At 32.0% G+C, this 14,844-nt stretch overlaps 1 protein-coding gene across 4 annotated transcripts in view; it reads left to right on the forward strand.

Annotated features, from left to right (window-relative positions):
• The window catches only part of LOC136036401 (uncharacterized), a 425,531-nt gene that overhangs the window by 361,373 nt on the left and 49,314 nt on the right, over positions 1-14,844 (forward strand). For all 4 annotated transcript variants that reach the window (XM_065718603.1, XM_065718604.1, XM_065718606.1 and 1 more), the window contains 4 exons: positions 151-346; positions 4,725-4,931; positions 11,139-11,259; positions 13,266-13,366. In XM_065718603.1, coding sequence (XP_065574675.1) covers positions 151-346; positions 4,725-4,931; positions 11,139-11,259; positions 13,266-13,366 — 625 coding nt within the window. The remainder of the gene's footprint in view (positions 1-150; positions 347-4,724; positions 4,932-11,138; positions 11,260-13,265; positions 13,367-14,844) is intronic.

Genomic DNA, 14,844 nt, shown 5'->3' on the forward strand with positions numbered 1-14,844 from the left:
AATATAAACATAAAATAATTTTCATAAATACACCTTTTAAGCATTCAATTTTATGATCCTTCTCATTTCAAATAAAACAGGCAAAACAAAAATACATATTTTTCCTGATCTTGAAACTTGGAATACTAATAAATGACTATTATCTTTCAGACTGCCGAATAACAATAGCCTAGACAGAAGTAGCAGTTTATCCTTATATGACAATGAAAACACAACAGCTTCAAACATGAGGCCAAATGTTGGTGACTCCATCTATCAAGTCCCAGTAAACAGACAAAGCATTGGATTTGATGAACCTTCTGTGGTTTCTATTGAGCTCTTAGAAACTAATTCTAAAAATGAAGAGGTAAGCCCTTTTTTAATAACAAATTACATATTGTAAAATAACAATAGCAATGAGTTACAATAAAAACACAGTCAATAAAACATACACAATAAAATGTGCATACACACAGCCAATACAGAACATACACAGCCAATACAAAACATACACAGCCAATAAAAACATAGCCATGAAACGAAACTTTCATAAATACATGCTACAAATAAATACTACTACTGCCCGTGCAAAAAAAACGGGTTGCAGCATCAAGCCTCCTATGGTAGACATAGCTGTTTACACTTCTCCTTCAGCCGAATATATTCAAAGCTTCACCCTTTGCATATTTCCATGAAGTTCCAATCTTTTCTTTCTCTTTAAGAAAACACTAAATTTTCTTTCTTTTTTTTATCTCTTTATAAGCAAACTTCTAAAAATTTTATTGCCCTTTTCACTGCCGTTTGCAGGATCCCTGGGAACTCTAGAGTATCATTCGCAAAGCGAGGTAATCACCTTAATAACCTTATGAAACTAATTATTATAGTCATTCAAGAACCAAACTATTCTTTGATATGTCTCGAGCCAAGCGTGCTTTAGACATTTTGCCCGCTAGAAGAATTATTATTTTAACTCCGATCCATAAAAAAAATTGAGCAAATATTTTCCCATATGAAGGCGTTTTACTTTAGCGCGCAACCAGAAATCTGACCGCCAAAGCGAAATTCGATGGATTTTTTTCAGAACCTATCTTCATGCTACTCTTTTTAAAGTGTTCTGACAAGTCTCATTATAATTTGGTTACTAGTTGTCATTAATTTCTCACTAAGTAATAATTATAATAATGCCTGGTAAAATCGTATTTCAAGTATATCTAGCGTTGCTTAAAACAAAGAGCCAAAAACCTTCAACGTATTATTTATTTTTTAGTTAAAAAAAAACTTTCCGAAAATGAAGCTGAGAATTCAAATGTCTTTGGGGATAACATAATCCCCCATAGTGCCTTGGTAAAGGGCTGTAAGTAATAAAACGAAAATAAACGAGTAATATATTAGTATCTAACTTGAGCTTATATTGCCGACAATGGTTAAAAACTGTTATATTCGCTCTGACCATAAACTTGTCAATTAATAATAGACAATAGACACTATGGGTGTTCTCGAGCTCTTTGTTAGAGGAAATTATTCTTTATTTGTGTAACGGGAAAGTGTAGAAATTCAATGGTTTGGATATTTGAAATCTACAAGAAAGAAGAAGGAGAAAATACTCAAGTTATTTTCTGCCAAAACCTAGTATCTAATGTATGGGACAAAACATTGGAAAGGTATTTTAGATTCAACCACAATAAGATGCTAATTGGCGTCTCATTTATATTTATACATGCACAAAACAATTGTAAATAAGCGAAAAAAACTTGGAGTGTTATCTTTTTTTTCTGTGAAAAGGAACATTTAGAATATTCATTAACAATTTTTTTGCGAAAAATCTATTTCGCTGCCCTATCTCTTACCAAAGGCTTACTAATTTGAATCCCCCCTGCATTTTATTATTCTACAGTACTAAGAGTTACTAATGCGGGCACCCCTCTTCTTAACCCGTGGTCTTTATACTAAAGTTTGACATTTCTTCCTTATGCTTTAAGACTGACTGCTTAAACGCAAGGGCGAGCGAAAAATCATACTATCTGTTATCTGTTATAAGTTAATAAGTCTATGGTTAGAACATATGTAATGGATTTTATCCGTTGTCGGCTGTATAAGCTCGGGTCACGTATTAATCTTACCGTGCCTCGGTTCTTATAAAACTTAAGTTAAAAAAACAAAACAAGTTTTTTCAAATGAAAGTAAGGAGCAACATTAGACGAACAGAAATGATTACGCATGTCAGGGGGGTCGCCCTCTCCTCAATAACTCGCTCTTTACGCTAAGGTTTTATTTTTTGTTCCAGCTATTTAAGAATGACTACTGAATCACAATGGCCGTTTAGTTATAATAACAAGCTCTTTTACAAGTCACAGAAAATAACATTTTTTCACTAAATTTTCACTTTCTTTATTGTCATTTCTTAAATGTCACTAAAAGACTAAATTGTCGTAAGCTTACATATCACTTATATCTCACTTTTTTATAAATGTCACTTAAATGCCACATTTCCCACTTTCAGATAACAAACAAGTAAAAACTGCTTTGGTGTTAGTGCCGAATTTTGTCACTAAATAATTTTGATATATATTATATTTTTTCCCTAATATTTGATGCTTTTGCCACAATATTTTTTTTTAATGCCTTTTTTCTCGTCCTACCTCTTGGTCTTTTTCCCACTTTAAACATTATTTAAATAAATAACATTTCCAATAATTGATCACTGTAAAGCGGAACCACACTCCCGCCTTTTCCTTGTTTTTGGAAAGAATTGCCAAACAGCGGGCAATAATTGAAAGCTTGAAAGCAAAAAAAAGTATCGTGCTCATTTGATTACTTTCCTTTCAGAGAAATTAGCTGGCTTTTTATTTTGCCTTGTTTGTTAAAGAAAATAAATACGTTTCTATTTCTTCATCGTGATGATGTAAGAATAAGTGTAAGTAATCATATATGTCTTAATTACCCACTATACAGCATGATATGATAGCAGAGCAGTTTGTCAGTTTTTTATGTTGTGAGATTTTGCTTGTTAATAAATTACTATTCTAAAAAGAAATTAAAAAATAACACAAAAAAAACACTGAACGAGATACGCCATTGCAGAAAACTACAAAAAAAAAAAAAAAAAAAAAAAAAAAAAAAAAAAAAAAAAAAAAAAAAAAAAAAAAAAAAAAAAACTACGAAAGGAGAACGAGCGATTTAAAATTACAAGAGACTAAATAAAATACTATAGCATTGTATAGCATTTTAAACAAAAAATTAATGTATGATCACCCAATCCAAGTTGTTAAATAAAGAGCACAATTTAGAAAATTAAAAGTATTAAATCCATTCAAAAGAAGCCATAGCCACCAACTATTGAAAACACAGGATAAACTAAAGTGAATATTGTTTAGAAAGAAGAAATTTTGATAATTTTGATTTAACATTAAAGCCGTGAATAAATAGATTTTTGACGTAACATCTTAAATTAGGTATCCTTTTCCCAGACCACAGTGCCTTTCTCTAAAACTCTAAATATTTCCATTACATATAAAGAGATCGTCATCGGTAGAAAGACTAAAATATACATTTTCAAAACTAACATATTGTACAAAACAAAATACAAAGCAAACCATAATCTATATATTGTTTTTTTTAAACATACCAGTTTTTAATTTTTAGCTTTAGATCTTCCAACCATATAACCGGTGAGTCAAATTCGTCTAGAATTCCTAAGAATAGCAATGTTGAGTTACATTTTGCAAAAAAAAAATTGATATTTAACCGTAAAATTTGATTACTGCACAGAGACTACATTCCATTATTTTTTTTGAGAAGGTTTGATTTCATTAGACTGTTTTTCTAGAAATAAAAAATTACTGAAAAATAGCAGTTTTTTATTATATTCCCTACTATATTTTCAATTTCAAAGAGCTGAGTTAAAAACCAGGCCTTTGGGTAACTGATCTATAATTTTATAGCTTCCATACGCCCAACTTGTTTTTTCAATTGTTTGAATTTTCAACTGAGCCCTCCCCCATTCCCCCTTTCTCTTAGCACGTTGAAAATTATTTGTCTTATGTAATATCAGTAGTATCTGTAGCAGCAGCAGTAGTATTAGGAATATTAATAGTGGCTTTGGTAGTATAGTTGTGCACACTCTATTAAATGGTTGGGGTAAAGCATTAACAATAGGTCTAAATTTTTCCTCGGAGGGAGGAAACCTATGAAGCTGGAAGTATACACTTGAATGCAAATATTATCGAATAATATTTGTCGGACCTATGATGTTTATCTGAGTGTCTCTCGGACCGGCATTTGTATCTTGAGCCAACTATTTATATACACAGTAGAGATGTGTGAAAAAAATACTGGTGCACATTTTTTTTTATTATTTTACCCCAGATATATTAAATCGCAGCACATTGCCAATTTTAACGTTTTTAATATCCACACTAATTAACCTTTACGATTAAAAAAGAAAGCAGTTTTTTTGTTTTGTTTTTTAATGATAAGTCTGCATGTCGTACTGCTAAAATCTTGCCTACTTTAAGGTAAGGTGCCAGAGGGCCAATCTTGTCTCTAAGGAAACAAAGATATATTAAGAACTTATTTTGAAATACTCATAATATGAAAATGTATTTGTTTGGAACAGAAAGTTTAAAACAGCCCCCTTCCAACTTCTTCTCTCTCGTAAATCAGGTACTTTAAACAGGTAAAGGACTTTGGTAGGCAAGCTGTTGTATTGAAATGCTGTGGAAACTAATATTTTTCTAAATTTACAGGCAGTGCAAAGGGTATCTGAACTTAAACGACTTGTTGAAGATGCAGAAAACTACTTAACCGATACTGACGATCCTAGACTTCCTGAGAGCCTCAGAAAAGATCCTGAGGCTGCTTCTCTCACATCGGACATATCAAAAGCCGAATCTGACAGTTCCTTACAATATGGCCGACTTAAACATTCGGATTCACTGCTTCTTCTAAACCATGTGAGTATGCCACCACACTGATACTTTTAGTACTTTACACAGTAATCCTTAGCATAGACGCGCCTGTTCTATAAGAGGCACCAAGGATACCCACCATATTCACTAGTCTAGCCTGAGGTAGGCCTCTTCCCATTTCGGTTCTAAAGAAGTATTTAGGTAATATGTAGTCATATAATATGCAGGCATAAAGTCATAAAATATGCAGGCATATAATATGCAGGCATATAATGTGCAGGCATATATGCAGGTAATATGCAGGCATAAAGTCATATTTATGCCTTAATTGCGTTTTCTCCATTGCTTCCGCCTTCCGGTTAGTTCCCATTTAAGGATGACTAGGGGGAATCGGTTGTCCAGCATTTCAAGGATATGACCAAGGTACCTCAGTGTCCAGACCAGCGTTGCCAAAGCGGTACAACTGAACCGTTTTTGGTACAATTTAGTGGTTTTATTACAATGCGGTACAGTTGGAAATGTTTTGGTACAATACAAAATCTCTGGTACATCTTGGTTTTGCTTACTCCTTTCACATATCTGCTCAACGTTTAGTTTCTAGAAATTTGGCTCCTTGTTACGGTAAATTTTTGATTTAAGTCCACACGGTACAATTAAATTTCTGACAGTATAAATTTTTAACCTTCAGTCCATGTGATACAATTTAATTTCTGACAGTATAACTCTAGTCGGAAAACTGGTATAGTGTATTTTAAAGCGTTGACAACACTGATCTGGGTGCTTATGATATCTGTAACAGAGTAATCGTTACTTTTGAATCAGTAATCATATCTTGTTCTATTAAGAGTTTGTCTAATTTTTGTCGTTTTTTTCTTAAATAGGTCGCAAGATGAAATCTAAGATTTGCTGCTGCATTGTAAATTTTCTGACCCGGCTATTTTAGCTTTAGCAATTGTTACTATTTTTTTTATCCAATTTTACTAATTTGAGTAAATAATTCCAATTTCAAATCTTAGAATTAGTCATTAAGGTGAACTTTGGCAATATACTTCAAAAGAAATTGTTTAAATTTTATGTATTCTTTTTGGCTGACCTGAAAAATACCTATTAGCGTGATATTCTTAACAACTGAAAAAAAGATAAAATTGAGAAGTTCTTACTATTCTTCGAAACCTTATTCACTGTGAAATCGTAATTGACCGTTACGTATCGTTCAGGCAGCCAAACATAATTGGTAAAGTTAACAGGATATGTCATTTTGAAAAATAAACCTCTCAACTCTACTCAGCCTTTTTTCGGCTATAATAGGATTTTAATAGAATAGAATTATTTTTGCGCAGCATTTAATGAAAAAAAAAAATTGCACAGGAAAGTAAAGTTTTCAGTTACAGTTCCAGTTCCTATTTATGTGTGTCTCTACCCCTTTCCAATATAATACTGTTTCATGTTTTTTTCAAATTAATTTATTTGCATTTCTTCAGGCTATCCTTTTTTGCACATTTTTCTTCGTCATTGAAGTATGACAACCCAAAACCCGCAAAAATTATTTCTTTTTTTTATAATATATATGTGCTCATTGTTGTTGATTCGATTGATACACTCATTGACTTTCATGGACAAAGGGGTTATCACATCTTGAGGGATTCTTAGGGCTTCTGATACTTTTCAGACAGTAATGCAAAAAAAGTCAAGTGTAGATACTAAAGCTTTTAGGATTTCATAAATGTCAGAGACTAGGATCTCTCTCGTAATTTGGGCTCTTCTAGTTCGTACCAAATTATCGTCAAGTTGCTTCGCAATCTCATTTATACGCGCATGATTATCAGAAATCAGCTCCTTTGGGAAAACTTTCACTATTGTGCTCACAGCAGCCTCTGCCAATACGCCATCTTCGTGACGCAAGGCCGTTTCTACAAAGTTCAGAACAGGCGCATACACACATTCATATTCGCTTGTCGTGAAATCACATTCACAGTCAAAAGCCAGAGGCGCAACTTCAATGTTCTAGAGGCGCAACTTATAATTCAACGTTAAAAAGGGCTATTAAACCACTTATTAAACCACTTATGTCTTATTAAACCGCCTTACGTCTACATTCTTTGAATGCTCAAAATTAATCATATTTCTTAATCTCTTACTGTACTAAATTTCACTTGTGACAAAATCCAATTAGATTCAAAGTTAAATCCAGTTTATGTCCTCACAGTTCAAAGACAAAATAAATACTGATATATATATATATATATATATATATATATATATATATATATATATATATATATATATATATATATATATATATATATATATATATATATATATATATATATATAATGTGAATTGTGTTTCAAACCCTGTGCCTTTAATTGATTAATAAATAATCATACTTATCGATAAAAATCTTTTCATAGCTAAAACACAGTCAATATGAAGCTATCCTGGTTTCCTATTCTAACCTTTTTTAATATTTAAATAAAAAGTAGCTTTAGGGTGCAAAACAGTAATTTCAATGTTTTGCCTGAGATTTAGCACAATGCCTACCAGTCGTGTGAGTCCTAAAGTCATGTTGAAAGTCAGGTTATATTCAATGAATATCGTTGGTCGTCAATTCTTTTGAATGCGCTCGATTTCTAATTAATTGAAAATGACCGTGGCCTTTTTATTACTAAATTTTATTAAGTAATATGAACCTCTAAACATAAGCACGCTTTTCTTTCGTTTCTAATAAGATTAAATAAAAAAAACAAGTTTTTTAACTGCAAGTAAGGAGCGACATTAAAGCTTAAAATGAACAGAAATTACTCTGTATATGAAAGGGGTTGTCCCCTCCTCAACACCTCGCTCTTCACGCTAAAGTTTGACTCTTTCTCATAACTCTGCTTTTTAAAACAATAAAAAAAAGTTCTTCACGCTAAAGTATTTAGAACTTAAAGAAAGCTTCTTATTTAGACGGCTTTTGTATTTCGGGAGTCGTTCTTAAAGGATTGGGACAAAAAGACAAACTTTAGCGCAAAGAGCGAGGTTTTGAGGAGGGGATATTTCCCTCTTATACGGAATAATTTCTGTTCGTTTGAAGTTTCAATGTTACTCCTTACTTTCTGCTGAACAAACTTTTTTTTACTTTAATTTTTAGTCGTTTTTAAAATAATACCAAAAAATCCATCTTTCCTTCGTGATAAAATTCCTCCCCCTCAACGGAAAGTTCTTTAAATCGAAATACCTACTCTTCCCCGTGAGAAATTCCTTCAGACAATCCTAACCCCACTTAAAATTACCTCCAGAGCATCTTCACACGCTAAATTTAGTCGGCGAAGACAAAGTAAGACAAATAAAAAGAATTTCATTCAGGATTTCTGGCATATTCCCGCAGTTTAAAATTCCCCTTGAAAGCACATCCACCTGGAAAGCAAATTCTAAATTTTACTGTAGTAAATCCCCTAAAAGAGGACCCCCCCCCAAAAAAAAGGTATCTGTATACTTCCCAATAACAAATATTATGCGTAAATATTTTTGTATATAGTAGCATGATTCCTCTACAGTAGGATTGTCTGAATCTGACGGTGTGATTTTCGTTTAGGTCGCTTGAAGTTTAGTGGGTTATTCTTCCTTTTCAAAAATTGGGCAAATTTTTTCACCCTCTTAACTTTTGACACGTAACATTAAACTTAACGAACCTTATATATTCTCAATCTGCATTCAAATTCGATTCTTTTGATCTATCTATTGTTAGCAAAACTCTGTTTTTTAGAGTTTTGGTTACTATTGAGCAACGAAGCTGCTTGCTTACAGCTCGTTACCACGAGCTGTTTGAAAATCGTCAAGTTTGCGACTCGAATCTACACCCCTAAGAGATTTAACTGAACTCGTTTAACTGAAGCACCGTACTCAGTTTTTCAGCGTTCTACAAATGTGAGGCAATATCATTGGGTAAAAAACAAGTTATAATCTTTATATGTTCAACCTTGTTGGAATGGTTTGGTTTTTAAAGTCATGATATAAAAGCCAGTCAAGATGATTCTTGAAATTGTGCCAATTATTGCTGGGATTCTAAATGGTGCACGGCACTCCATTTTTCACTCGATGAATACTTAAAACACTGTTCCGAAGGATTAGGAGCAAGCGAAGACATCAACTTGATATTTAAACTGAGCAGCTGCTTCTCCTTCTTTGGAAAATTATATAAACAAGTTTTTTGTGTGTGTAATATTGAAACGATTATATCCATCTAGGGCAACAATTTAACCCCCCAATGGATTTTATATTCCAAAGTTTGTTCAGCAGGGCTAGAAAACAAGTAATACCCATCTCTATACCCATCTTCATCAACTCTATATTCTAAATATCTCCCGTAAACCAATGTAATTGTTAGTAGGAGGATAGCCAACCAGCCAAAAATTATAAACCTGGTAAAATCGAATTAAAATAATCTATTTATTTTCAAAAGCCATGTGAATATACATAAATTGCAAAATTAGCTGAAGTATGCAAAAGAACAGACTTGCGGTTATCATAACTCAGAGAGACAATTAGAATAATGTAACAGCAGTTTATATTTGGTATATTTAGATCAGTATGTTTATAACGTGTCAGAGACCTAACAGAATATTCAACAGTATAAGTGAAGTGCTATTAATATAAAAAACAAATGAATTATAGGATGTTTATAAATAACGATCTGCTAAAATCTTATTTTCACTGGACGGTAAGAATATAAATAACATTATTTTCAGTACAACATATTCGTGTCTTTTTTATGCAGTCAGAGCATGGTTCGTAATGCTTCTTTTAACTTGAATTTTGAGTAATAATTTCTTGAATCTGTCTTGTTCAGTTCACAGAAATAGGGCCATGTAGTAACCTACCTTCCTGTAACAAATACAATTCTTATTTCTTATCTGCAATTAATAAAATGATTAGACAGGAAAATGTTTGAAAATCTTTAAAATTTTAACCATTTATAAAGGTTTACTTTTTAAATAATTGTGATAGCCTGCTTCACGTTAGCCAATAAGATAGCCTATTATGTAGGCTATAAGAAGCATTTTGGCTGTAGCAATGTAAAATAAAAACAGCTATGTTACTCAACATAAATCGTACTTAAGACTAAAAAAATCGAAAATTGCGACCGGACACTCGACTGTTCTAAAAATTCCATTCTCAAGGTATGTCAGTTTTTTTGCTGTCGCCTTTTTAGGGTATTCAAGATTCAGAATCCGAGAATTGGATTAAAAAAAAATGAATTTTAAGAAGGTTGGGTCAGGTGCATTAAATCTTGAGAATGAAATTAGATGCCGGAAAATGGAACGAACCACCAAACGTCCAGAATTTAACGGGGCTTGGAATCAATTCCACATAACGGGTTTTCTAATATCGTAGCCAAATGTATGTGGTATGTTGTTATATTTTAACAAGATAAGCTTGACTTTACATCAATAGCTTAGCTAGATAATCTTATGTAATAAAAATTAATAATAATAATAATAAACATGTTTTGATCACTTATAACTCTACTTTTTCCTTAATTTGTTTCTTAAAATGACCTTAAAATCAATCACGAGACCTCAGTGGAAGCCCAACCATCTAGCCTGATCATCGAGACTACTGATAAATAACCCTGTGAATAAAAAGCTTGTTGTTCTTTTTATTGGCTAAAAATATAACACAGTCGAAGCAATCAGATTAAAATCAGGCAGACTATTTGGCTTTGCTTTCCAAGGTGGACTTAGAAAAGAATGGGATCGGCTTAAGAAAATATGTCATGAAATCAAACTTTGAAATTAGAGCATAATTTTTACTAAGGATAAACAGGAAAGGACCTCTTCCTCTCTGTCTTACCAAAGAGGAAAAGAGAGACTGTTGGTCTATGCATCCATGTATTAAATTAATTCTAATTCCATTGGTTTATTTTTATGATGTATTTTTCTTATTCGCTTAGAGGAAAATAACCAGCTATTTTCAAAACTGGATTACCTAAAGCTTCAGGCTAACTAATTCTGAGCGATAATTCTAGACAGACAAGGAAATATACAATGTATAACTCCTTCTTTTCAAAATCTGATTGGTCCTTTTATTCTTTTGTGTGAAATATTGAGCCAAAAAGATTAAACAGTTTTTAGCTCCTGAATTTTTTACAAGTATGCCCATTTGTTGATCTGTCATCTAATATTTTTAAAGTTTGCGTTTCACTGACAAACTTTGTCTCATGAAAAGAGTATTTGTGTTTACTTTTCTAATGACTAGAACTTTTTACAGAACCAAAAGTTTCTGCCAAAACCTTCATCTGACAAATCTGATACAGAAGGCCCAGAAACATGTCTCAGTGACTGTGAATCAGTGGAGTCTCCCCAAGAAAGTCCAATTGCCAAACAAAAAGGTAGGTTTTTTTCTTTCTAGTTACAGCTCAATTATTGCTAATATTCTGTACAATATATCAAGTTAACTACTGATTAAGACTAAATGTTTTAAACTACCAATTAAAACTTTTCTATCAGCAACCAAGTATTACTCCCAAATCTTAAGGTTTAGTGCCTCTCCTATATTTTCTTGTTTATGATTTGTAACAATGTATATATGTATATATATATATATATATATATATATATATATATATATATATATATATATATATATATATGTGTGTGTGTGTGTGTGTGTGTGTGTGTGTATATTTTCTTGGAATAAATTCCTTTATAAGTCCAGGAAAGCATAAATATAAACCTTAAGGTTTAGTGCCTCTCCTATATTTTCTTGTTTATGATTTGTAACAATGTATATATATATATATATATATATATATATATATATATATATATATATATATATATATATATATATATATATACATATATATATATATATACATATGTGTGTGTGTGTGTGTGTGTGTATATATTTTCTTGGAATAAATTCCTTTATAAGTACCAGGAAAGCATAAATATAAACCTTTAAGGCGTTGCCTTACCCAAACGAAGCAAGCAGCTTTTCATCTTCCCTCAACCTGGATTTTCCATTCTAATTAATTGTCACAGCACTGCTGTTTTCTTCCAAGACAAAATCATACCCTAGTCAATCCTACGAATTTCTTTATCGTTAAGATTAATTATGAGAACCAAGACTAACTAAAAAAATTAATTAATTAATTGAAATTAATAAGAATTAATGCTTATTCTCGAATAAGCTTCGAAAGGCAATTCTACCTCACTTGACATTTTTTTTTTTCAAAACGCCTTTTCAAGTTTTCGGTTACTATGGACGGGGGTTCGCTCTTTTCTAGGTTTCCATAGAGACAAACATAGAAAAACAAGTCAGGTGGTTGTTTAGATATGCCTTAAAAATGGTTTCTAGTTATTGTTTCTAGTCTTTTAAATCCGCTTCAACCAGGCATAGTTTTTTTTTCTTCTTTCTTTTTTGGCTTGTATATCTTTTGCTTTTGTTTCTATGTTTTTTTTTGCTTTTTTATGTATTTCTGTTTTGCAAATGTTCTGTTTGGACCTTTAAATAAGACTATCTATCTATTAATACCTGTAATAATAATAAGTTATAAGTTTATTACTGTTTCATTCATCTAGGAACTTTAATTTTTGAGAAAGTTAGTGCATGTTATTAAGATAAAAAGGACAAAAGTCTAACCGTGTATTTAAATTTAATTATACTCTTGTTTTCCAAAGATGTGAAAACCAGCTTGTTTTGCTGAGACCAAGCTCGGAAATGCATGGTATTAGTATATACCGATTAGATTATTGGCCTTTTGCGTAACACAATACTTTCTGCATTATTACTAACCTCTTTCTTACATTAAGGTATACGAGACAAAATAAAAAAAAATAATAACAAAACAAAAAATGTACTTGTAATATTATTTGCAAGTGTTCTTATGTTGGGCGTCAGTTATGTCCCATCACGCTGCGTTTACCTTTGCTTTCTAAAGATAAAGCTGAGCAGTGATGTCAAACTGAGTAACTAATCAGGGTACAACTCGCTTTGGTGGTGTTGTTTTCCTTTCATCAATCAGTAAATTTAATTGTCCATGATTGTGTTACCACTAGCCAACTCGTTATGAAAAGATAAACGAAGACTTTGATGACCATGGTATTGAGATAAAAGCTTTTGGAATCTTAATTTATCTATACCAACTTTTCATGCTGAAGATCAAGCGAATTGTGTTTATATTTGGGTAAGTAACGTCAAAACTGGTAACCAGCCAGGGTATACTCAAGTAGGGTAGTGTTAGTGACACCCTATCAATGAGCCCAATAATTCGTCAATTGTCTTGGTATCACCTGGGTAAGAATCTTTAAAGCGAATGTACCTTTTTATATTAGAAATAAAGGTTGCACCACAAAGTTTAATGCATTTTGAAAGTAATTTTACGATTTACAGGTCGACCAAATTCCATGCTAAAGCCGAGTGATTCAAGTTTCGGTCTCCATAGTCCAGATGTCCTTCCTCAATCAATTGCTGGAAACAGTCCTGACATAAAGGTGAGATAATCACACATATAAGCAGTTATTGGTTATGGGGGACCCCTCATGAGTGAAATACTTGTAAAATCTTAAAATTTATCAAGGAAATCGTTAACATTTGAAATTTCGAATTGGTTGAGCGATTAGATAAATATTTCAGTCAAATCCTTATAACTATTCAACAAAGGTCAGCAAAGCTAATTACTGTCAGTCCCAGCGCTCTCTACATCTCTTTAAGGTTATCTTCTTAAGGTTTAATCCTACATTGTTGTGTCAACAGTCTCTCGACACGATTCATTTGTTTGAATCGTCTGTTTATTGATCTAAAAACTCAAAGGTTTGTTACGTCAAATATTGTTTTCTAACATGCTGTTACGTCTACTAAAAATAAAGATTGTATGTTCAAGTAATTAAGTTACATTTGGATATCCTATCTAAGATGCATTTTCTTCAGCTTTCTAAAACCACCTACAACATAAAATCCCAGCTTTACCCACTACAAACAAGGCTGTATCCAGGGAGGGGGAGGAGTTTGACCCCTCCCCCTGAAATGTAAACTCATTTGTAAACTCCCCCCCCCAAAATACCCTCTTTCTCCCCCCATGAATATAAATCCTGGATAAGGTCCTGGCTATAAAATGTTTTTCTTTATCTTTTATAAGGTTTAATCTTCAAGATTGTTGAATGCTTTAATTAAATTTATTTTTATAGTTTGCCAAAAAAAGAAAAAAAATGCAAATTTCGTTTTAATTATTCCTCTGCGGAGAGCCAAAATCAAAACATGCATTGATTCAAAAACGTTCAGAAATTAAATAAAAAAACAAATTTTTTTTTTACTGAAAGTAAGGAGCGACATTAAAACTTAAAACAAACAGAAATTACTTCATATATGAAAGGGGCTGCTTCCTCATCAACGCCCCTCTCTTTACGCTAAAGTTTTTTACTGTTTTAAAAAGAAGAATTAGTAGAAAGAGTCAAACTTTAGCGCAAAGAGCGGGGCGTTGATGAGAAAGCAGCCCCTTTCATATACGAAATAATTTCTGTTCGTTTTAAGTTTTAATATCGCTCCTTACTTTCAGTTAAAAAAACTAGTTTTTTTTATTTAATTGATTCCAAGGGCTGCACTTGTTAAAGAAAGATTGGTGCGTCTAGTATTCTTGTTCTAGCATATTGTTACTAGGTTGAAAAACATTATTTATCATCGAACTCAACATTTGATTATTCTATTGAAGCTCTTTTTTCTTTATCTTTTAAAATCAAACACAAAACAAAGCCTTAATTTGAACCTTAATCCTCAATGGTAATATTCGTTGACATTAAATATTTTGTTGTTGTTTAAATCACTTCTTTTATCAATTCTAAGAGCTAAACTTTGAAAATGCTTAATTCTTACGTCAAAAATTGTTTTTCTGACGTTTTGTTGCGCTTTCTTTAAACTGACATAATAAAGCACTCAGCTGACATTTGGATTCCAAAATCAGTATTTCCTTTTCTTT

The sequence above is a fragment of the Artemia franciscana genome, chromosome 15, assembly GCF_032884065.1.
Source record: "Artemia franciscana chromosome 15, ASM3288406v1, whole genome shotgun sequence".
Lineage (NCBI taxonomy): Eukaryota > Metazoa > Arthropoda > Branchiopoda > Anostraca > Artemiidae > Artemia > Artemia franciscana.